The sequence below is a fragment of the Cloeon dipterum genome, chromosome 4 (assembly GCF_949628265.1).
Source record: "Cloeon dipterum chromosome 4, ieCloDipt1.1, whole genome shotgun sequence".
Classification (NCBI taxonomy): Eukaryota; Metazoa; Arthropoda; class Insecta; order Ephemeroptera; family Baetidae; genus Cloeon; species Cloeon dipterum.
In genome coordinates, this window is record NC_088789.1 from 34,429,853 (window position 1) to 34,455,548 (window position 25,696).

General features: G+C 42.9%; 2 protein-coding genes across 2 annotated transcripts; both read right to left on the minus strand.

Annotated features, from left to right (window-relative positions):
- Positions 1 to 200: 200 nt before the first annotated feature.
- LOC135943878 (uncharacterized) lies at positions 201 to 1,755 on the minus strand. The gene is made up of 6 exons (XM_065490545.1): positions 1,734 to 1,755; positions 1,305 to 1,360; positions 1,143 to 1,243; positions 637 to 838; positions 456 to 578; positions 201 to 401 (listed from the first exon to the last, which is right to left on the minus strand). The coding sequence occupies exons 1-6, from the start codon at positions 1,753 to 1,755 to the stop codon at positions 201 to 203; spliced, it is 705 nt and encodes a 234-aa protein (XP_065346617.1).
- A 19,098-nt stretch (positions 1,756 to 20,853) lies between these two features.
- LOC135942259 (legumain-like) lies at positions 20,854 to 24,216 on the minus strand. Its single transcript, XM_065488277.1, has 11 exons — positions 24,055 to 24,216; positions 23,808 to 23,905; positions 23,670 to 23,751; positions 23,532 to 23,617; positions 23,345 to 23,483; positions 22,340 to 22,409; positions 22,168 to 22,286; positions 21,929 to 22,102; positions 21,766 to 21,879; positions 21,546 to 21,710; positions 20,854 to 21,023 (listed from the first exon to the last, which is right to left on the minus strand). Exons 1-11 carry the CDS (start codon positions 24,199 to 24,201, stop codon positions 20,883 to 20,885), a joined length of 1,335 nt encoding a protein of 444 aa, XP_065344349.1. The 5' UTR covers positions 24,202 to 24,216; the 3' UTR covers positions 20,854 to 20,882.
- Between the last annotated feature and the right edge of the window lie 1,480 nt (positions 24,217 to 25,696).

Genomic DNA, 25,696 nt, shown 5'->3' on the forward strand with positions numbered 1-25,696 from the left:
CATTAAAGATTTTCGTCTATTGAAGCTCGTATCTTTTTAATAAAATAACAAACAAGCATTTGCGAATTTTTTAATATTGACAGTCGTGAAGGATTTATTGATTTTCTATGTCCAAAAAATAAAACAAGAAGTTATTCATTATTTTTTATCGTGCCAATTTATTTGATCTGATTCGATATGCCAACAAACGATGGATCGCTTTATTTGATGTCAACACTGGGGATGGCATTTATTATGTCGCTGCGGTAGGAATTGATGTTATCAAACAGAAAGTGGCCACCCATGTCACCATTGGCATTGCACCAAATGTTAGCGTTAACGCCTTGCACTTGGCCATTGATCGCTAACATCAGATACCACTGGTAAGTGGTAGTGGGGCCAGACGAACTGTCGGTAAATATCTACACAAAATTAAAATCAAGATTAATCCACGCGTTATATAATTTCGAACGCACCGTGCAAAATCCCACGGTGTCATCCTTCTTCATGCAAATTTTTTTAGTGGTATCTCCAAATTTTTCTGCGGTATCGCAAGTCACGGAGTCATATGCAATTGCAGCAACCTTCCTCGGTACGGGCTAAATTGCAAGATAACCCACTCGAAACATTGGTAATCAATGGATTTATAAAACTTACCGAGGTGTTATTGAAAAAAATCACCGTTGCGCTAACGTTTGTTGAGAGGTCGTTAAAAAGCGACGCCGTCATGGGAAACTTTGTGCCTCTGAATATTCTGCAAAACTTGACGTACGTGAATAGGGCAGAAACAATTTGCTGAATCTTAAAAGGTGTTCGAAACACGCCCAGCTGGTCGATGATTTCCATGTTCGAAACATTTCTGCAAATAAAAGTAGTGTGAAGTTTAGAATATGCGTTTTGATCGATTATATTGATGTAGATTAATCGATGTACAGTGCGATTAGGCTTCACTGGGGCGGAATACGGCAACGAAACCTTGACAAGCAATGGCAACGCTGGGCATTAGGATTGCATTGTACAGTGTTTCAAGGTCGAGATAAAAAACGGTGCCGTGTAATCCGCCCAATTAGAAATTTTTCTCAAGAAGATAAAGAATTTAATTCGCCACTCTAACCAGCAGTATTAATATGGGAAAATATTAAATGGCAACAAAGTTATTAAACCCGTTAACGTTTGCTTCATTTGAAGTCAGGAGATATCTGCCACTGACAACAAGTCCTGGAACCGTTTTCGGGTACGTCTCATCCAGCAAATTAAGCTTCACCTGCGTTAAAATCATCATTTCAGCGAAATCCCCGAGGTAAACGAGATTTCCCATCACTTACCACGTAGGGGAATTCACCGGGGCTGGCATCCATGGCCACTGTCTGACTCTTCACACCTGGAAAGGGATAAGCAAGCAGATTTAAAAAAAAATGATATGTCTGTTAGCTCAAAGAATTGGTATTTCAAAATGTTTTTTTTTCTCTTTTTATCCCTGTCCTCTCGGACCGGGAAGGGCGCGCACTGCACTAGCACGAATGCTGAAACCCGGGTCCCAATAACACCGCGAACAGATAACATGGGCGCAGCAGGCCGCACAGGGACCCAGCCCACCTGAAGGGCCACTTGCCTCCGCACCGAGGACTGCATTGAAACGCTACACATTCGTGTCCCGTGAAGCCAAATCACGATGCTGGAAAGGTGCAAACCAGCAAGTGGCGCTTTGTACCAGCCCGTTGAGCAATTTGAGCATTTCGAGTCACTAAACTAACCACTTTCTGCCATCTCCGACATTGGGTAGCCAGTATTAGAACTCAGAACTGCTCAACCCACCGAAAAAAAAGTCAACCAAAAGGTGCCCATTGGGTGCCCGCGTTCGGTCACTCGGCTACCCCCCGTGGGCACCCAGATGGGCACCCATTGGTTATACCGCATGTCCAACCCTTCGGGCACCCGCGAGTAAATACCTCCCATTGCTTTGACACTCCTGAGAGTGCCTTAACAATGCGAGCCAACGGGCTGATATTGGAGTGAAAGGGAAGTTCAAAATAATTACGTGTCGCTGGAAGGGCGCAGAGGCAGAGGAGGACGCCAAACAATACGGTTGACCACTTAATTATGTCTTCAAGAAAGAGAGTGTGACATACCGTGCGCGCCGCCACCTTTTATACCTGTCTCAGGACGCAAGTGCTCGTGTTCTGTCGTGCGGCGTATCAGTTTTTTATAATCTAGGTCAAAAGGCACAATTTCCGCCTGTAGCTGCGCACAAAAGTGATAACTTAAAAAATAATGAAATAAGAAAAATGCTCGCAATCACCGGAAACGAAGAACCCGCGAGAGGTTTTTATTTTTCCCGTGTAAAAGGTGGAATATCGTATTTAATTGCTGAGTCGTTTTCCCCTTTGCTTTGTAAGTTCTTCAATATTCTTTTTTGTTGCCGGTGAGAAAGAATAATTACTGACCTGAAAAGCGAAACGCAGGTGAATATCTCCTTCGATTGTACCTTCCGGCCAGGGTAGCGTGTTTTATCTCTGGTGAAAATGCTTCGTAAAAACACGCTGCCCTGACCGGAAGGTGCTATCGAAGGAGACTATGCGATGCACTTCGCTTTTCAGGTCAGCAGTTATTCGTTATCACCTTCAACACAAAAGAAAATTGAAGAACTCACAAAGCCTAAGGGAAATACGAAAAGCACGACTCGTTATTCCACCTTTTATATGAAAAAAAAATTAAAAGCTTCTCTCGGTCCTTCGTTTCCGGTGATTGCGAATTTAATGAGTTTTTACCTATGACATATATCATTTTTTTTCAGTTATCACTTTTGTGGACAGCTACGGCCGGAAAATGTGCCTTTTGACCTAGACTATAAAACTTATACGCTGCTCGACACAAAACGAACACGCGTGTACTGAAACTGGTATAAAAGATAAAGTCTACGGTTGCGCCATCTGTTGGCGGCTTCGATCACTTAGAGTTTATACAACTGGTCAATTGGTATGGTTCAAAGTGTTCGGAGAGAAAGGGAACAGCTTGAAAATAATTACGTGTCGCTGGAAGGGCGCAGAGGCAGAGGACGGCGCCAAACAATACGGTTGACCACTTCATGATGTCTTCAAGAAAGAGAGTGTGACATACCGTGTGCGCCGCCACCTTTTATACCTGTCCCAGGACGCACGAGTACGTGTTCGTTTTCCATTGTTCACACCGTATCAGTTTTTGATCGAGGTTAAAAGCCTTGTTTTCCGGCCCTTTGTCCTGTTCACAAAAAGATAACAAAATAACATGTAAATTTGATAAGAAAAAACTCATTGAATTCACTATCACGGAAAACAAAGAAATGCGAGAGAGGTTTTTAATTTATTTTCTCATTTAATTTATTTTTTTTCATGCTTTATTTCTTTTGAGTGTAAAACTTCTTGATAATAAATATGTTATCTTTTTTGTGAACTGCAAGGGCCGGAAAACGAGGCTTTTAACCTCGATCAAAAACTGATACGGTGTGAACAATGGAAAACGAACACGTACTCGTGCGTCCTGGGACAGGTATAAAAGGTGGCGGCGCACACGGTATGTCACACTCTCTTTCTTGAAGACATCATGAAGTGGTCAACCGCATTGTTTGGCGCCGTCCTCTGCCTCTGCGCCCTTCCAGCGACACGTAATTATTTTCAAGCTGTTCCCTTTCTCTCCGAACACTTTGAACCATACCAATTGACCAGTTGTATAAACTCTAAGTGATCGAAGCCGCCAACAGATGGCGCAACCATAGACTTCAGCTTTTATACCAGTTTCAGTACACGCGTGTTCGTTTTGTGTCGAGCAGCGTATAAGTTTTTTAGTCTAGGTCAAAAGGCACATTTTCCGGCCGTAGCTGTCCACAAAAGTGATAACTGAAAAAATAATGATACATGTGATAAGTAAAAACTCATTAAATTCGCAATCACCGGAAACGAAGGAGCGAGAGAAGCTTTTAATTTTTTTTTTTTCATATAAAAGGTGGAATAACGAGTCGTGCTTTTCGTATTTCCCTTAGGCTTTGTGAGTTCTTCAATTTTCTTTTGTGTTGAAGGTGATAACGAATAACTGCTGACCTGAAAAGCGAAGCGCATCGCATAGTCTCCTTCGATAGCACCTTCCGGTCAGGGCAGCGTGTTTTTACGAAGCATTTTCACCAGAGATAAAACACGCTACCCTGGCCGGAAGGTACAGTCGAAGGAGATATTCACCTGCGTTTCGCTTTTCAGGTCAGTAATTATTCTTTATCACCGGCAACATAAAAGAAAATTGAAGGACTCACAAAGCAAAGGGGAAATATGAAAAAAAACGACTCAGCAATTAAATACGATATTCCACCTTTTATGTGGAAAAAAATAAAAACCTCTCGCGGGTTCTTCGTCTCCGGTGATAGCGAGTTTTTTCTTATCAAATTTCTCATTATTTTTTAAATTTTCAATTTTTGTGGGCAGCTATACGGGCGAAAATTGTGCCTTTTGACCTAGATTATAAAAAACTGATATGCCGCACGACAGAAAACGAACACTTGCGTCCTGAGACAGGTATAAAAGGTGGCGGTGCAAACGGTATGTCACACTCTCTTTCTTGAAGACAATGAAGTGGTCAACAACTTTGTTTGGCGTCCTCCTTTGCCTCTGCGCCCTTCCAGCGACACGTAATTATTTAGAACTTCCCTTTCACTCCAATATCAGCCCGTTGGCTCGCATTGTTCAGCGGCACTCTTCAGGAGTCAGGAGTGTCAAAGCAATGTGAGGTATTTGAGCAGTTGGGAGATCTAATACTGGCTACCCAATGTCAGAAATGGCAAAAAAGTGGTCAGTTTAGTGACTCGAATTGCTCAATTGCTCAACGGGCTGGGAGGCGACTCGCCACTTGCTGGTTTGCACCTTTGCAGCATGCGTGATTTGGCTTCACGGGACGAATGACTAGCGTTTCAATGCAGTCCTCGGTGCGGAGGCAAGTGGCCCTTCAGTGCAGGGCTGCGTCCCTGTGCGGCCCGGTGCGCCCATTCAATCCGTTCGCGGTGTTATTCGCACTCGGAATTCAGCATTCGTGCCAGTGCAGTTCGCGCCCTTCCCGCTCCGAGAGGACACGGATAACAAGAGCAAAAAAAAAATTTTTTGAACTACCAATTCTTTGAGCTAACAGAAATCATTTTTTTAATCTGTTTCCAGGTGCGCAGAGTCAGACAGTGGCAACGGATGCCAGCCCCGGTGAATTCCCCTACGTGGTAAGTGATGGGAAATCTCGTTCACCTCGAGGAATCTGTTAAAATGATGATTGAAACGCAGGTGAATCTTAATTTGTTCGAGGAGATGTACCCGCTAACGGTTCCAGGACTTGTTGTCAGTGGCAGGTATCTCCTGACTTCGGATAAAGCATACGCTAAAGGGTAAATTTTTGTTTAGATTTGTTTGTTATATGTCCTCATAAAAACTGGGAAACTAGACTTTCGAGTTATCACTTCTCAGAGTGGCAAATTTAATTTTAGGTAATTTTCGAAAGAAATCTAATTTGTTTGGGGCAATTTGATTTTTTGTCTACGCATTTATAAAATGATCAAAAAAGTAACTGAACTGTCACATATTCCTTTTGATTGCAGAAATGTGTCGAACATGCAAATCATCGATCAGCAGGGCACAATTCGAGCACCGGTGAAGATTGTGAAAATTGCTTCTAACAAATTCATATACGTCAAGTTTTGCGAAAAGTTTAGTGGGGCAAAGTATCCGATGACGGCGTCGGCTTTTAACGACCTCGCAACAAACGTTAGCGCGTCGATGATTTTGTTCAATAATGGCACCTCGGTAAGTGATATACATCTTCTGATTACGGAATTTTAGTTGGCGTATTCTTGAAATTTAGCCCGTTCTGAAGAAGGTCGCAGCACTTGCATTCGACTCCGTGACTTGCGCACCCTTAGCAGGAGGGAACAGTAAGGCTATTTGCGTGAAGCAAGATGCCACCCCAGGATTTTGCAATGTGGGTGAAAATTTATTGCTCGCAGATTTATCATGATTCGTTTTTTGTGCAGATATTTTACGAAAGTACAGTCAATTACCGGTTGACTCCGATGTTGGCGATCAATGGCCAAGTACAAGGAAGCAACGTATTTTTCAACTGCTTGCAGAACGGTGACACGTCTGATAACTGGTTTTTTGACAACATCAATTCCTACCGCAGCGATATTATAAATGCCATCCCCAGTGTTGACATCAAATAAAGCAGACCTTCATGATGTGTTAGTTGGCATCTCGAATCAGATCAAATAAATAATTGGCATATTGTAAAAAAAACTAGAAAAAAATTTGCTTGTTTTAATTTCTTATGACTGAGAAAAGTCCTTAAACCACTGGCAATTTCAAGAATATGAAGCTCGATCGATCGTCAATGCTTACGTTTCCCTTTTTCTTTTTACGAAGATGGATCTTTTAACACAGAAAATCAACTATAAAACAACATAAGAAAGAATAAATTTATTTTCTTTGCAACTGCGATGAGCAACGAGAGCCGTCCAAATTTTAATCGAGTTTGGAAAACAATTTTTTTGGTAAATTACGCAAAGTGCTCCTGGGACACTTTTGAATTCAGTTGATTTCTAGCGTAAAATATTCAAATAAATTCAAATAAATCTATTTTCTTTTTTAAATGCAATTAATTTAAATTTCTATAGGAATTTTAAAGCATTACCGATGATTGCTATAATATGATGCTCGGTCGTTTTGGACCTGGACCATCAAGTGACTTAAAATTGCAAGACTGAGCTAAATATAATTTTGCCAAATATTACCTCCGAAATTTGGATGAAATTTATTTTATTACCAATAAGTCGTTTCTATCGTTTGCTTCAATTTTCCTTTTTGTTGGAGGTGATAAAGAAAAATTGCTGACCTGAAAAGCGAATGTCACCTTCGATAGCACCTCCCGGTCAGGGTAGCGTGTGATATTGCGAAAAAACTTTTGTCTCCCCTAAAAGGTGCACCCTTTTAGAAAAGGTGAATTAGAAAAATTAAATTTATTAAATATCAACCATTTTTTTACTATTTTTATCAGTAAAAATATCACCACCACCTGACCCACCCTGATGACCTTTTTCAGGGTTGCCCGACCTAAGGTCCTGTCCGCCGCTGGTTTTTATTGCTATTTCTGCGTTTTCGCTCACATTTGACGATACTGGCCGCTACTGTTTCTCACCATACTGCCTGCTGCTGTTATCGACCTTCCGCAGGCCGTGCGACCTGATAGTAGCAACACCGTCGCTTCCTTCTGGCAACACTCCGCGCCTTTTCAAACACCGCCGACTATTTTGACGCGCAAAAAGGACGCAGTTATTTTTCTAATAATTCAACGAGTTCACTGACATTTCCAGGGTACCCCCCCTACCCTGAAATCTGCACCAATTATTGGGTTACAGCTAAAAAATATTCCAAGATAGCCAAAAGTTGATTTTGGGCTATTGTAAGACTAACCAGAGAGTGTTACGCCCGTCCGAGCTCCTCAGGGTCCAAGGCGATTTTTCCATTTGCCCATTTGTTCCTTTTGTCAGGTACGGTGGTAAGTCAAAATACGTTCAAATCTCGATTTACAGCACTTTGACTTAGCTAGAAATAATTTTATGCGGATTTTTCAGTTTTTCACACGCGTGCACAGCGCCCGCCGAAAATGGATTTATTTTTGGGAAAATTCGACCGTTCGTCGGAGAGTCGACCACGGCCCCTCATTCGACAGGGCTCGCGGCAGGCTTTGATCTGGCTTGCCTAAATGACCTTTGTCAGGGTATCGCGACATGAGATTCTTTCCCAGGCCGAATTGTAATGCTTTTTCAGAGTTTTTGGGCACTCTGCAGCGATTTTTCGGCATCGCCACCACCGACCTTCCTCAGGTCGCACCTTTACGCGGTTTTGCCGGCGGCAGTGATTATTAGTGCTCACCTTCAGCGGATTTCGCACTCCGGAGCTGTGCTGCGCGAAAACTTTTGGTTTATTTTTTTTTGTACAAATTCAACCGTTCATGCTACCAACGACCACAACCCCTCGTCCGACGCGTCTTAGGGAGGGCTATAACCTGACCTACTCGAATGACCTTTTTCAGGTTACCCCGACCTGAGGCCGAATTTTAATACTTTTTCAAGCTCATTTAGACATACTTGGCGAAGATTTTTCACCTTTCGCATGTCGACGACGTTCCTCATTTCTTTTTGGCCTTTTAGAGTTTCTCCTTGCGGATTTTGCACTCGCGGATAGCTGCAAAGTGCACACGTGCGGTGTACGGCGAAGCACTTTTCAGCGGCGCGGTGCGGCGGTGCGAGATACGCCACCTGAACGACTCTTTTCAAATTCCGCAGAAATTATTCAGAACCGCATTGTTGGAAGTGAGCCCACGCAGCGATAATTTTTAGTTTTTAACCAATTTACCAATAGTTTAAGGGTTTTTATTGTGTAATAATTCGACGGGGCGAGGGAATGTGGGTCAAATTCTCTACCTCGACAGGTCTCGCCGAGCCCTGGCAACCTTTTTGCAGGAGGGCCCTCTCTAAGATCGGACCTGTGCGGAAATGGGCCATTTTTGGGCACCACTTGCGCCGAGAGGCCCTCTGTGCGGCCGGAGGGGGTCTTACGCTCCCCGCGTTACATAAAATGGCAGAGAAATCAGCGTTTACTTAAATTGGCGTGCAAATCAGCAGAGAACTGCGCTGGCGGGACGTGCACACCGACTTCGTGCACGGCTTTGCGACCCGCAACCTGCGTGGATGCACTCAGAAGGTCAAAAGAGTAAGCCTGGTGAAGCTTCCCTTATATACCTTCGGACTCCCTGCCGGGCAGCCAACCACCCAGGTTGACGGATAGGGTGCAGAAGAGGGCGCTTCAAGAGATTATAAAGCAACTTGGAACTATGTACGCGCGGATTTTAATTATTTTTAAAAGCGAGGTTTGAAATATACTGCTGCGAAACGACGCCAATAGTCGGCACCCACGGCTGTGCGAACGCGCACTTTGCTGTTGCTGCCACCTGAGCTTAGGAATTGTACATATGCAACGCGAGACGCGCTGCAACTACGCAGGTTGCATACTTAAAGCTAAACAGGTTCTACAAATCGGAAAATTACAACTACATTCAATTTTTGCGTCTGCGAGCAAAGGGCGCACCACCGACCTTTGAACCTTTGGTCCTTCGGACGCCTGACCGTCGAAAAAAATGCGCCGCGCTAAGGCCAGTGTTGCCAGTGAGCGCAAAATTGTTGTGCTTATGCGAGCCGGCCAGAAGAACAAAGAATTATAAAGCAGAAAATTTATTTTCGACTCCAGAAGGTACGCAACCTGCACGACATTCCCGATGCGCCGGTTGCACGCGTTTCTTGCCTAGAATTAGCAGTTTATTTTTCACGTTTGAATGCTTTAGTTTGCATCTTTTAGGTCTTGAACGCGGGACAACAATTAAAAAGAGCCAATTTAATCGATGCGAAATTTATCTGGGAATGTTGTAGCACTAAATTCGACCCGATCGGATTAAAATCCTCGGACGAAACAATTTTGGCGCGCGGTGCGGAGTAATTTTCATCTCCCATTCAAAGTTAATTAGTGATAAATTTAATGCAGCTTCGATTACTATACTATACTCTTCCGATCGACTTGCATTGACGGAAAACCGAGTTTGAAAAATTTGGGGCCCATGTGCGAATTGCGGCGGATTTTCGAAAAATTCTGGTTTCGCACAGACGGCAACGAGGGCCGCTGGAAACGCGCGCACGAGCATGGCGGAGCTCCTGGGCAATTTCTTCCTATTTCGGCGAGCGAATCAGAAGGTCAAATTACGCTCATATCTCGATTTACAGCAATTTGGCTTTGATAAACTTGATTTTATGCGGAATTTTCGGTTATTCGCACGCTTGCGTGTGTGCACAGCAAAAGGAACACTGCCAGCCGATAAATGGATTTATTTTTTGAAAATTCGACCGTTCGCCAGAATAAGGTACATGACATTCCTGACGTGCAGGTTGCAGGCGTTTCTTTCCTTCAATGAGCAGTTAATTTATTATGATTGAATGGTTTGGTTCGCATCTTGTATGCAGCTTGACAGTGTTCACGCTTGCATTTTCCAATACCCCGCTGAGAGGGTAATTTTTGTCACTTTTTAAAGATTTTTTCGTCATTTTTAATTGATTGATGACATAATATTGTTTATTTTGGAGGAATGTTTTGTTGACGATGCCATCGCATTTTAATCAAAAGTAAATAAATTTATGATATTTCATGGTTTTGAAGTTGAATCTTATGCGTTAAAGATTTTCATCAATTGAAGCTCGCATCTTCTTTATAATATCAAACAAGCATTTGCGAGTTTTTTTTTAATATTGACAGTCGTGAAGGATTTATTGATTTTCTTTGTCTAAAAAATAAAACAAGTATATTTATTCATTATTTTTTTGTATCATGCCAATTTATTTGTTCTGATTCGATATGCCAACTAGCACACGATGGATCGCTTTACTTGATGTCAACACTGGGGATGTCATTTATTATGTCGCTGCGGTAGGAATTGATGTTATCAAACAGGAAGTGGTCACTCATGTCACCATTGGCCATGCAGCTGAGGTAAAAGTTAACGCCTTGCACTTGGCCATTGATCGCAAACATCGAATACCACGTGTAAGTGGGGCTGGACATATTGTCGACAAATATCTACACAAAATTAAAATCAAGATTAATCCGTGCAATAATCATAATTTCGGACGCACCTTGCAAAATCCCACGGTGTCGTCGTTCTTCATGCAAATTCGTTTAGTGGTATCTCTAAACCTATCTTCGGTATCGCAAGTCACGGAGTCATATGCAATTGCAGCAACCTTCCTGAGTACGGGCTAAATTGCAAAATAATAACCCACTCGAAACATTGGTAATCATGTTATTTATAAAGCTTACCGAGGTGCCATTGAAAAAAATCGCCGTTGCGCTAACGTTTGTCGAGAGGTCGTTAAAAAGCGACGCCGTCATCGGATACTTTGTGCCTCTGAATATTCTGCAAAACTTGACGTACGTGAATGTGCCAGAAACAATTTGCTGAATCTTAAAAGGTGTTCGAAACACGCCCAGCTGATCGATGATTTGCATGTTCGACACATTTCTGCAAATAAAAGTAGTGTGAAAGTTTAGAAGATGCGTTTTGATCGATTTTATATTGATGTTTAGTGCGATTAGGCTTCGCGGGGGGGGGGGGGGGATCACGGCACCGTATTTTATCTCGACCTTGAAACACTGTACAATGCTTGCCTTATGCCCAGCGTTGCCGTTCCGTTCTCAAGGTTGCGTTGCCGTGATCCGCCCCCGTGTAATCCGCCCCATTAGAAATTTTTCTCAAGATAAAGAATTGAATTCGCCACTGTAAGCAGCAGTATTAATACAGGAAAATATTAAATGTCAATATAGTTAATATTATACCCTTGAACGTATGCTTTATCCGAAGTCAGGAGATACCTGCCACTAACAACAAGTCCCGGAACCGTGTACGGGTACGTCTCATCACGCAAATTAAGATTCACCTGCGATTAAATCACCATTTGAACAGATTCCTCGAGGTGAGCGAGCTTTCCCATCACTTACCACGTAGGGGAATTCGCCGGGGCTGGCATCCGTTGGCACTGTCTGACTCTGCACACCTGGAAAGGGATGATCAAACAGATTTAAAAAAAATGATGTCTGTTAGCTCAAAGAATTGGTATAGTTCAAAGTGTTTTTTTTCCCTTTTTATCCCTGTCCTCTCGGACCGGAAAGGGCGCGCACTGCACTAGCACGAATGCTGAAACCCTGGTGCGGAATAACACCGCGAACGGATTGAATGGGCGCACCAGGCCGCACAGGGACCCAGCCCACTCAAGGGCCACTTGCCTCCGCACCGAGGACTGCATTGAAACGCTAGACATTTGTCCCGTGAAGCCAAATCACGCATGCAGGAAAGGTGCAAACCAGCAAGTGGCGCTTTCTACCAGCCCGTTGAGCAATTTGAGCATTTCGAGTCACTAAACTAACCACTTTTTGCCATTTCTGACATTGGGTAGCCAGTATTAGATCTCCGAACTGCTCAAATACCTCCCATTGCTTTGACACTCCTGAGAGTGCCGCTGAACAATGCGAGCCAAAACGGGCTGATATTGGAGTGAAAGGGAAGTTCAAAATAATTACGTGTCGCTGGAAGGGCGCAGAGGCAGAGGAGGACGCCAAACAATACGGTTGACCACTTCATTATGTCTTCAAGAAGGAGATTGTGACATACCGTGCGCGCCGCCAGCTTTTATACCCGTCCCAGGACACGTACTTACGTGTTCGTTTTCTGTCGTGCAGCCTATCAGTTTTTAATCTAGGTCAAAAGGCACAATTTCCGCCCGTAGCTGTCCACAAAAGTGATAACTTAAAAAATAATGAGAAATTTGATAAGTAAAAAACATAAAATTCGCTATCACCGGACACGAAGAACCGAGAGAAGGTGGAATAACGTGTAGTGTTTTTCGTATCCCCCCTATACTTTTGCGAGTTCTTCAATTTTCTTTTTTGTTGAAGGTGATAAAGAATAATTGCTGACCTGAAAAGCGAAACGCAGGTGAATGTCCCCTTAGATAGCACCTTCTGGTGAGGGCAGTAATTATTCTTTATCACCTCCAACAAAAAAGAAAATTGAAGAACTCGCAAAGCAAAGGGGAGATACGGAGGAAACTACGCAGCAATTAAATACGATATTCCACCGTATACGTGGAAAAAAATAAAAGCTTCTCTCGGTTGTTCGTTACCAGTGATAGCGAAGTTCGTGGTTTTTTCTTATCAAATGTCTCATTATTTTTTAAGTTATCACTTTTGTGAACAGCTACGGGCGGAAATTGTGCCTTCTGACCTCGATTAAAAAACTGATAGGCCGCACGACAGAAAACGAACACGTAAGTACGTGTCCTGAGACGGGTATAAAAGCTGGCGGTGCACACGGTATGTCACACTCTCCTTTCTTGAAGACATCATGAAGTGGTCAACCGTATTGTTTGGCGCCGTCCTCTGCCTCTGCGCCCTTCCAGCGACACGTAATTATTTTCAAGCTGTTCCCTTTCTCTCCGAACACTTTGAACCATACCAATTGACCAGTTGTATAAACTCTAAGTGATCGAAGCCGCCAACAGATGGCGCAACCATAGATTTCAGCTTTTATACCAGTTTCAGTACACGCGTGTTCGTTTTGTGTCAAGCAGCGTATAAGTTTTTTAGTCTAGGTCAAAAGGCACATTTTCCGGCCGTAGCTGTCCACAAAAGTGATAACTGAAAAAAAATGATATATGTCATAGGTAAAAACTCATTAAATTCGCAATCACCGGAAACGAAGGACCGAGAGAAGCTTTTAATTTTTTATCATATAAAAGGTGGAATAACGAGAGTCGTGCTTTTCGTATTTCCCTTATGCTTTGTGAGTTCTTCAATTTTCTTTTGTGTTGAAGGTGATAACGAATAACTAACTGCTGACCTGAAAAGCGAAGCGCATCGCATAGTCTCCTTCGATAGCACCTTCCGGTCAGGGCAGCGTGTTTTTACGAAGCATTTTCACCAGAGATAAAACACGCTACCCTGGCCGGAAGGTACAATCGAAGGAGATATTCACCTGCGTTTCGCTTTTCAGGTCAGTAATTATTCTTTCTCACCGGCAACAAAAAAGAAAATTGAAGAACTTACAAAGCAAAGGGGAAAACGACTCAGCAATTAAATACGATATTCCACCTTTTACGGGGGAAAAATAAAAACCTCTCGCGGGTTCTTCGTCTCCGGTGATAGCGAGTTTTTTTCTTATTTCATTATTTTGTAAGTTATCACTTTTTATTAGCAGCTACGGGCAGAAATTGTGCCTTTTGACCTAGATTAAAAATTTGATAGGCTGCACGACAGAAAACGCACATGTACGTGTCCTGGGAAAGGTATAAAAGGTGGCGGCGCACACGGTATGTCACTCTCTCTCTCATAATTTTTGTAATCCAGTGATTTTTAAATAAATTTACTCGGTTTGTCTCAAATTAATTGCGAGAGCATCGACCTACACAGAAGCGCACGCGTTTTCCTTTTAATTCACACCGACCGATTTTTGAATATTTTCCTTCCATGGCATTTTTCCAATACATGATGTCTCCTTTCGCGTAATTCGTATACAGCTAAACGCCAGTATAGAACCAAGAATTATACTTTTTAAAACTTCAAATATATTAAGGAAAAGAAGAGAATATAAAATTATTATTGAGTTTTACTTTAATTGTTTATAGACCTTGACCAAAGAGAATTATTTCCATCAAGCACATAATTGATATGTAAATCTAAAGCTTCTCTCTCTCTCTCTCTCTCTCTCTCTCTCTCTCTCTCTCTCTCTCTCTCTCTCTCTCTCTCTCTCTCTCTCTCTTGAAGACAATGAAGTGGTCAACAACTTTGTTTGGCGTCCTCCTCGGCCTCTGCGCCCTAGGTGCGATGGGTACATATTCTGAAGATGTCCTCTTTCATAGCTTCTCCTTCTGAAAATTACCACACGCACTACATATATCTCGAAGACATAATTTTTATTTCATTTTATATCAAATCCTTTTTGCTGATCCCTCTCCAGGTGTGCAGGGTCAGACAGTGCCAACGGATGCCAGCCCCGGCGATCCGAATTCCCGTACGTGGTAAGTGAGGGGAAATCTTGCTTACCTCGAGGAATCTGTTAAAATGGTGATTTAAACGCAGGTGAATCTTAATTTGCTGGATAAGACGTACCCGTACACGGCTCCAGGACTTGTTGTCAGTGGCAGGTATCTCCTGACTACGAAGGACGCATACGCTAATGGGTAAATGTTTAATCGATATTTTTGTATCATATATTTCCCTTTTTAACATTTGGAAACTTGGAATTTCATGTCATCACTTATCAGAGTGGCAAATTCGAATATTTATCTTCTTGAGATTAATTGCGAATGAAACCTAACAGCCTCCTTTATCGAAGAGGCGTCTATAGATCCATATTTGATTATTAATTTTTGATTGCAGAAATGTGTCCAACATGCAAATCATCGATCAGCAAGGCAGAGTTCGAGCACCGGCCAAGATTGAGCAAATTGTTTCTGGCACATTCACGTACGTCAAGTTTTGCGAAAAGTTTACGAGTGCAAAGTATCCCATGGTGGCGTCGGCTTTCAACAACCTCTCAACAAGCGTTAATGCAACATTGATTTTGTTCAACGGCACATCGGTGCTGAGTGACGATTAATTACACGGATTTACAGTAATAGTTTTTGATCATTTTGTAATTTAGCACGTACTGAAGAAGGTTGCAGCAATTACACTCGACACCCTAGGTTGCGAATTTTATAAGACCAGAGCAGTTTGCATGAATGTTGATACTACAGTGGGATTGTGCAAGGTGGGCGAAATTTTGTTAATAAAGCTTATGTATTTTGTGTAGATATTTTTCGACAGTTTGACCAGCCCCACTTACTGGTGGTATCCGATGATAGCGATCAACGGCCAAGTTCAAGGCGCTAACTTTCAAATCACCTGCAACGAGCAGGGTACTATGGTTAGCTATTCGGTTTTTGATTACATCGATTCCTACCGCAGCGACATAGTAAATGAAATCCCTAGTGTTGACATCAAATAAAGTAAATCTTGTGTTTGTATCTCGAACAAGATCAAATAAATTGGCACAATTCAACGAACTATTCAAAATCTGCTAGTTTTACTTAGAAAATTAATAAATCCTTAAAACATGACTGTCAATGTCAATATCCAGATTTAGAAACTCGTCAATGCTTGTTTTCCTTTTATATTTTTACGAAGATAAAAACCCTATGGCATAAAAATTCATCCACACGACAATGAAATATCATAAATTAATTTTTTTATGATCAAAATGCGATTAGTAGCATCGTCAAAATATATTTTTTTGTTAAAGACTTCTATGGACCAGAATACTTTTTTCTTAAAAAAAAAACATTCCATACCAATGATTCGGACGTTGGACCTGGAACATCAAGAGAGAATAAAAATTGCAAGACTGAACAAAATGTAAATTTGCCATATACCTCCGAAACGAACAATCTGTCTCAATACTATTCGTTTTAATTAGAAATGGTGAAAAAATCTTTAAAAAATGACACTCAGTTAGAAAAACATTTCAGTAAAAAGTGTGGAATTTGGAAATTGCACGTAATGAAGCAGAACAAAAGAAAAGTGTTTCGCGATTAGATCGCTGCTCTACTTTGAGTTATCGGTCGGCGTATGGCGTATGACTTCTTGGCGTGCACATCAACCTGCGCAGAAGGTCAAAAGGGTATACGTTTCCCTGGTGAAGCTTCCCTTACCTTCGGCGGACACCCAACCGCCCAGGAGAAAAGGGCGCTGCAAGAGACAAATCAATGAATGCAACGACGTTCGCGCGGATTTTAATTAATTCAAGAAGTGCCAGCGAGGTTTAAAATATACCGCAGAGAAACGACGCCAATAGTCGGCACCCACGGCTGTGCGAACGAGCACTTTGCTGTTGCTGCCACCTGAGCTTAAGAATTGCGCTGCGCCGGCAAATACATGCAACTCGAGACGCACTGGAAATACGCACGTTGCATACTTCACGCTAACCAGGTTCAAAAGGCGCACCACCGACCTTTGAACTTTTGGTCCTTCGGACGCCTGACCGTCGAAAAAAATGCGCCGCGCTAAGGCCAGTGTTGCCAGTGAGCCCAAAATTGTTGTGCTTATGCGAGCCGGCCAGAAGAACAAAGAATTATAAAGCAGAAAATTTATTTTCGACTCCAGAAGGTACGCAACCTGCACGACATTCCCGATGCGCCGGTTGCACGCGTTTCCTATAATTAGCAGTTTTCACGTTAGAATGTTTTGTTTCGCATCTTTAGGTCTTGAACGCTGCTGCTGAAATTGTTTGCTGTGTTCACGCTGGGAAGCTCAAAGAAGCCGAGCAACGTGTCAGTGTGCACGTCCTTGCGCAGCTCCTACTTCAATACCTGTCCAAAGCACTTGTCCAGTTTGACAGAGCACGATTTAAATAAGAAAAAAAATGGACACTGTTACTCTTTGCATTTCAATCTTATTCAAAAGAGATTTATGATTTTTCATGGTGTTTAATTATTGCTTTTCTATGTAAAAAGGTTTCCATCATTTCTTCGTAAAATAAAAAAGAGAAAACAGGCACTGACGAGTTTCTAAATCTGCATATCGATAGTCGTTTAAGGATTTATTGATTTTCTAAGTAAAACAAGCAAATTTTCTTTAGTTTTTTTACCATGCCAATTTATTTGATCTGATTTGAGATGCCAACAAAAGATGGACTGCCTTATTTGATGTCAAGAATGGGGATTTTTTTACTATGTCGCTGCGGTAGGAATCGATGTGTGTTCACCAGTGATAAAACACGCTGCCCGGAAGTTGCTATCGAAGGAGACATTGTGCCGACTGCTCGGGTGTCGCGGGGCTCGGTCCGCGCGCTCGGGCGCGCTCACGGGGTTCTGGGGTCGGTGTCTAGGGGGGAGGGTTGACCTCACTTGGGATTCTTCGCTCGCGGCACAAATTAGCTAGCTTACTAACAATATCTAACCTGACTTAAAGCGCTATTGGTCTTAAAGAAACAATTCTACCTAGTCCTGGTTTAAGGGTAAATGTTCAAAAGGGAAACAAGCAGGGTTTGGCAAGCAAGGAAACTGATTTTATTACAAAGTGAAATTGGCTCTACTTTAATAGGGCAGGAAAACAGCTCTGAAGGAGCTGTGAAAAACCTCCCGAAAGAACAAGTGGCTTTAATCTACTGAATTTAATTGATTTTAATTTGAGAGAAATTACAAAGATTGGGTTTGGTGTGTTCGCCGGTGGCGGCCAATTAGCGGGCGCCCAAGTCAGGCGGCGGCCTCCTCACAGAGAGGCCATGCCCTGGACTTGGTGACAGCGCGCCCCACACAGGCCACACCGACTAGCACAACCGTTTCCCCAATTTGCAAGCCAGTCGCGGAACTCACGGGCGAGAAGCGGGCTAATAACTGTAACATAACGCGACAAAGTCACGTCCAGAATGCCGCGTACAGTCCCAGCCACGCAAGTTCCACGCAATCTGACGCAATCGGCCGCCAGAAACAGAAACTTAATCGATCCGCGATCATCCGCTCTAAATCGCACTTTAATCCGGTGAGCGGCGCACGCCCGGCTCACCGACAAGCGATATCTCTCACAAAACAAAGAAAATTACAAAGAAAAACCGAATAATTCGCCAAATTCGCGCGGGACCACGTCAAGTCTCACTACCTGCGTGCTCTGTCCCGCGCTATTCTCGCTTCACAACTCGCTAAATCCCACTAAATCCCGCTAACCTTTCTCTCGCCTACGTCGCTCAGGGTTCCTGGACCTCCGCAGGTCGCCAGGACCGCCCCGAACGCTCACAAAACGCGCTGGATCGACGCCACGCCGTGTGCTCCTTGCACACGCGTTCGCTCGCTTCCAGACTCTCTTCCAGACTGCTGTCTAGCGCGCGCAGCGCTCTGATTGGCCGCGAGCGCTAGGCTCGCCTATTGCGCTCAAGTGCCAACTTATCTTTTGACTAGGGCGGGCGGGAACCAGGGGGATCACGGCCACAACATTCACCTGCGTTTCGCTTTTCAGGTCAGCGCAATTATTCTTTATCACCTCCAACAACAAAGAAAATTGAAGAACTCACGAAGCAAAGGGGAGAAACGGAGGAAACCCACCCTGACGACCTTTTCCAGGGTAGCCCGACTTGAGGTCCTGTCCGCCGCTGGTTTTTATTGTTATTTCTGCGTTTTCGCTCACATTTGACGATACTGCTGGCCGCTACTGTTTTTCACCATACTGCCTGCTGCGTTATCGACCTTCCGCAGGCCGTGCGACCTGATAGAAGCCGCACCGTCGCTTCCTTCTGGCAACACTCCGCGCCTTTTCAAACACCGCCGACTATTTTGACGCGCAAAAAGGACGCAGCTATTTTTCTTATAATTCAACGAGTTCACTGACGACATTTCCAGGGTACCCCCCACCCTGAAATTTGTCCCAATTATTGGGTTACAGCTAAAAAATATTCCAAGATAGCCAAAAGTTGATTTTGGGCTATTCTAAGACTAACCAGAGAGTGTTACGCCCGTCCGAGCTCCTCACTCAGGGTCCAAAACGATTTTTCAAAGCTAAAATTTGCCTATTTTCGGTGCTCGCAGCCCTCGCTGCCACCTGAGCTTAGGAATTGCACATATATGCAACTCGAGACGCACTGCAACTACGCAGGTTGCATACTCAAAGCTAAACAGGTTCGAAAAATCGGAAAATTCCAATCATACGAGGCGCTTTTTGCGTCTGCGGGCAAAGACCACACCACCGACCTTTGGTCCTTCGGACTCCTGACCGTCGAAAAAATGGCGGAACCCAAAATTGTTGTGCTTATGCAAGCTGGCCTGAAGAACAAGGAATTATATAATGTGGAAAATTTAGTTTCGATTGCAGAAGGTACGCAACCTGCACGACATTCCCGAAGCGCCGGTTGCAGGTATTTCTTGCTTTGAAGAAACAGTTTTATTTGTTACGTTTGAATGCTTTGGTTCGCATCTTTTAGGTCTTCAACGCTCCTGCTGATAGTGTTTGAAGTGTTTGAAGTGTTTGGAGGGAGTGGAAAGCTCAAAAAAGCAGGCATTTCACAAATAAATAAGCTTGTCGTTCAGGGACGGGAAGAAAAGGTTCGTCATCAAGTACGAGAGGACAGCCAGGATGGCAAGCAAGACTAAAAATTCACTTCTAACTTATTTCTTGATTATTTAGGATTTTTTAATATTATTTTCGAATATTGTTAACAAGAATTATAATTTATTACTTTCAGTCCGGATTTTTTTAATTTTCGTTGGATGGAACGCAGGCAACTCGCGATACTTTGGAGCTGCGCAGGTTGCATACAGTCTTTCCAGTCTCATTTAATACTATCTGTTAGTCCAAAATCCTTTTCCTCGTTGCTAAAATTTTATTTATTTCAATTCTGTCAATAAAAATAGGTGTGTGTTCACCTGAGTGCCAGGTGTTTTTTGTGTTTTATTGCAAGGGTCAACGCGGTTTTCCAGGGACCCCAGAGAGACTATGAATAGTTGCAATAAATAATGCTTTCGCCGCTGACGAGAAACAATTTGCCAGCATCTCCTCCTCAAAAAACTCTCTCTTCCATTTTAAATTGAATAAAAATGATTTAATTTGAATAACTACTTTTTTAACTGTATAAACAGCTGCAAAACTATATTCTGTCTATGTAGACTGTTCTGCTTTGCTCCTCTTCTCGCACGTCAAAATAAAAAAAAAATTATTTCAGCCCTCAGGAATCGATTGGAATTGAAAAAAAACACTCTGGTCTCTTAGATTATGCCGGATGAAGTATCAATTTGTGAGTGTCAGTGGGCGTGAAGAGCAGGTTTTGGTTAATCAGCAGAAGGCGACATCCGTAATAGGCTGCGACGACACCTGTCCTGTCCCCCTTATTTTATTTGTCGGGCGGCGCTTTACCTTTGCCATATCTCGCGGTGCGGCAACAAAATCGAGCGCAGCGGTGACTTTGATTGATGTCATTAGCGAGCGGGCGGCCGACATCGAAACGTAATTAATTTCCAGCCACTATATATACAGCAGAGTACATTGTAAGGATTTTATTTTGATCAGATTCGAGTCTGCATTTTAAAATATAACCTCGTTAAAACGGCTGTCACTGCAACAAAATATGTAAAGACGTGCGACCGGCGTGCTAAAAAATTAATTCAGATTTTAAATTTTTACAACCAGGCCGTCGCACGTCCTGAAATTTCTTTAATCGCAGATCAATCTTCAATGTCGCGTGAAAATAATTCAGTTCGTCTCAGGGCTAAAGATTATTATTTTATTCTTTTAAATGACGTGGTCGGTTAGAAATCCGGCGCTGGAGTTGCGCTCGCAGACGGATTTGATCGAGTGGACGAAAAGCTCGGCTTCCAGGCCCATCTCGCACACGTTGACCAACTTGTACAGGTGGCCCAAGGCGTGAGAATTCTGCAAAAATACAAACATTTTAGTTGCAAGTTGCAGTTAACATGAAATTGGCTTCGAAAATTTATTTAAACAGCTGATTAGCCCGGTAATTGGTGAATCGACCGTTAGATGGCACGTTAGGCTGATGGAAATGGAACAAAATACGCGGGAATGAAATTATTAGGTCGGCACGCCTCTTTTTCGACGCTTCTGATTGGCCGCTGGATTTTCTCCTGATTGGCCTCCATTATTTTTTACTTCTGACCGGCGGGAAAACCAACACAGATCGCAACTTGGCCCCCGGTGGGAATAACGACTGCGCAGAAGGTTTTAATTTTGGTCACGCATGCGCAGTGATGAGTTTTAGCCTCCCTTTGACATAAAGAAGCGATCTAAACATACTGCGCATGCTTGCGATGCGCACAAGTCTACTGCGCAGCTTCACAATGGGCGAATTTTCAAACAACTATAAATTTCGATGCCATATTGACTTCTGACCGGCGGGAATCAACACAAATCACAATTAATCGGTCGGAAATGTACCTGAGCGATGTTGTAGCAGTAACGGTGGTAGGCCTGCACCAGTTTCTCGTAGCACTTGAGGTTCCTCAGCTGCTTACGCGTGTTGAAAACGGTGTTCAGTTTGTCTTTGGACTTGATCACCGACTCTATGATCGCCCTGAACTGCGTCGACATCATTTTCCGGTGCTAAATATTTTTAATAATTATTATTTCAAAAAATTCAGGTAAGTTTGCCCCTCACTTTGTTCATCCTGTGCAGCTTCTGGCGCAGGACGTGCTTCTTTGCCGCGTCTTTTTCCGCCCTGATGCTCCGTTTGAGCACCTCAATGGGCACGTCCCGAGATGAAACCACATCCTACGATTTAGAAAATTAGAACCAGCCACCTTTTAAATCTGAAATTTACCCTGAGAGGGTGTCTGATGGCCGAGCGGAAGGAGTTGACCGGAAGGGCGCCGATAAAGTCCTTCACGAAGGTGGCACCGACGTTCAGGTCGCCGTACTCCTCCACGTGACTCGTATTGGTGCGTGTGCGCACAGTCTCGAACTGGTGGTGCAAGGTTGCCCGGCTCAGGTCCTCCTATAAAGGGCCAAGATATATTTAAATTCGGTTTTGAGCCAAATGTCGAAAGGTTCAGGGTGTACCTGTTCAGCATCCTGCATCCACATGGCGCTGAAGACGTCGGCCAGGTAGGCTCGGCGGAAATCGTCAAAGTAGCACGCATAGGACGACTCCGCAGGGTCTGCAGCGGTCACCACGAAAACTAAAAGAAGAACTCAGGTTGCAACAGGGTTCAAAAAGGTAAAATTCATTTACTGTTTGTGTCGTCAGGAAGGATACCGTCAAACATGGAGCCAGACTCGCACGCTTCCACGTACAGCACCATCTATATAAGCAGGAGAAAATGATTAAATTAATATAGCTTAAGTCGTCTTGCACCCTTTGGGCCCTGAAGAAGGTCGGCGACATGCAAGGATGAAAAATCGCCGCCGATTTAAGCCAATTGTGCTCTAAATTACTAAAAAAAGCATTAAAAACTAGTTTTGAGTGGATCTCAGGTCGGAGTACCCTGAAAAAGGTCAGTATGATAGCTCAGGTATAAGCGCATTAGAAGACATGTCTGATGAGGGGTCGTGGTCGATGATCAGACATACGGCCGAATTTTAATAAAAATAAAACAATTTCTAAAAATTTTAACTTTTATAAAAACTTGGCAGAAAAAAATTCATAAAAATTCGAAAAATGGTTCGATTTTGTAAAACCACACACAAGCGGACGCCCCTTGCCAAGGGGCATCGATTGGTACTTGAATCAACACCGTCGGGCCCATAGGTCCCCACCTGGGCCCCGAAAACAAAAGTTTGAAATGTCAAATATCACGTTTTTTGGAATTTGAAAATTAATAGCTCGGCTGCTATGGGTCGTACAGTAAAAAACCAAAGTTTATCAGACTTGTCCTGAAATTCTACTTGCTTTAAATTCAATAATAATTGTAACCACCAACCGCCCCCGCTGACGCCAACGCCCCCAAAATCTGTGCTATTTTAAATTGTTAGTTAATGTTTTTTTTTAAATCCACCTATGGGCCGATATTAACATTTTAACTGCTAGATATTAAAAAAACACAATAGACAATTCAAAAGTTACTGGGTTCTGTGAGTAAATTTAAAAAATTGACTGGTGGCGCCACTCCGTGGACACTCTGATAACTACAACTGAATTTCTGAAAATTGGTCTAACTTCCTCAATTTTGGCCCGATTTTGATTTCCAGCATATCAATAAAAAGCTCGCAACTTCTAGATTTTGATTTTCGCTGTTACCTTGGCGAATTTGCTCTTGGCAGACATGTCCTGTAGGGTGCTGAGCAGGTTGGAGGCGTAAACCACGTCCGTAGGCATGGCCAGCAGACCTGGAGCCCCGTGGTCCACGAAATTGACGAAAATGTGGTCATGCGGCCCACTGAAAACAAAAATTTAATCGTTTTTTAGATTAAGGGGGTAAATTTACGATTCCAGGACGCGTCCGGATCCGACTCCCGTGACCGCTTCCTTGTCTCCGCGAAGAACTGCCAAAAAGGTGGACGCGTTCACCGCCTGAAATTAATTTTTTAAATTAAATTGTGGGGTTAATAATTATTTATTTTACGTCTCCAATGTAGTCCTTGGAAATGTTCACGTAGACGTTGGAGCCGCCAGGTTCGTTGATGATTTCTCCTTTGATTGGATTTCTGTAAATAATTAATTTAAAATAATTTACACTGTCGGCGATTAATTTTAAATTTACTCGTTGCTGTTGGCAATGTCGTCGTACATCATTACAATTATCTGCTCGTCCGGGATGCCATTTCCGCGCAAGATTTGATACGCGTGGCAAACGTCGGCCTGGAATACATGATTAAAAAATAAAATAAATAAATAATCACAGCTCGGAAGCTAACTAAGGGCTTTTCCATGTATTTTTAAAAAGATAACAACTGATTTAAGGTGTGTTATTGACACTGAATAAATATTTTAAGCAGAAAAAAATGTACCTGGTGCCTGTAGTTTTCGTAGCCGCTGGAGCCGGCGACGAGCAGGGCCCAAGTTTTGCCGTTGTGCGGCAGATGAGATGACGAAGCCGGGCCGGCGACGAGCACCAGCACCGACACCAACGCGGTCGACAGTCGCCACATCCTCATCCTCACTGCCTCTGCTCGAGGCTCGAGTGCTCGACAGCGACGCTATGCTCTAATCTCTCGTCAATTGCTACACCCTCACATATTGTTTTCCGCTCGATTGCAACACCGCCGGATGCAAACAACACCATCAAGAAGAGAAAAACAACTTTCAAATTTTTTTAATAATTAAATACCGTTTTTGATGAACTTTCTGAGCTCACCAATCGATTCCTGAGGGTCGAATTAGGCAAAATTGATATTTTTTCCGTTAAAAAAGTGCAGAGCGACGTGCGAATTTTTTTCCCGCCAAAACAATTTGAATGGGAGAAGTGCGCATGGCGGGAAAAAAGATCTGATGGCTTTCCAAGGGTCTAATTACACATTTTTCTAACCTGGCCGTTCCAAAGGTGCGCAAATTTCACAATTAAAGTGGCTACGAAAAGAGATTTTAATTATGTCGAACGGTCGAGGGCTACCCTGACGCCAGGGTTCGATTTCTAACCTGTTCTGATGGTCTCGAATGACCTCAGGGATGACACCAAGCACGTTTCAAAGGTTAAATATTGACTGATTGTGTAAATTTGATTTTTATCAGTCTCCACCTGAGCTAAAAAACCACATTTTTTAACTTTTGACCCTTTATTTTTAAAAAACTTCAGGTTCAATTACCCTGAAATTTACTAGGCGTGTTATAAACATTTAGGGCAACATTTCATATAACGGTTAGTAAATTTAAAAAAAATTCCATTTTTGATTTATTCAAAAAATAAAAATTAACTCAAAATTTATTCAAATTTTAAAAATTTAAAAAATATGGTTTAAATTTAAAAGTTTTAGGCCGTCTCATTGGGCATCTTTTGGCACCAAATTTAATGTTCTAGCATAATTAGATCTCGAGATAATCTAATTTTAATAAATTCCGAAAAGGCTGTTTTCCAGATTTAATTATTTTTAATTTCCCCTTTTCTAACTATTTGTACACAATTTTATTTCTTTGATTTAGAATACCCTGGGAATTTGAAAACCGATACACCGACCAAATGAGAGGCAGGAATTCGAGTTTGTGTGTTGGTTCGGTTTCGAGTTAATGCTCGGACAATTTCGGGCAATTAGACGGCGAAAAGGGCGGTTGGCTGTGGCTTGGCCGGCTCGCCATGCCACTCTAATTGTAAGTGAGGGTTTTGTTGAAAAATGCGGCTCGCTTGATGGGATAATTACACGTCCCGAAAAATCTGTGCTGTCCGCCGCGCCACCGCTATTTATTCTCCCCGCGTGTATTATTGCGCGCTAAGTGCTGCCGTTTCAGACTCGTTTAATTGGGCCAAACAAATGAGCCCAGGTGCTCGCTCGCCGGAAAACTAACGTGGGAGGCTCCACGCACGCACTGATCACAAAAAATACACACAGATAAATTTCATCTCCTTCACTGCGGACGCAGCAAGATTATTAACGTGAAATCCTCCTCTTCATCGGATTGCACCTATTTTTTATAACAGGTCAAGTTCAAAACACACTA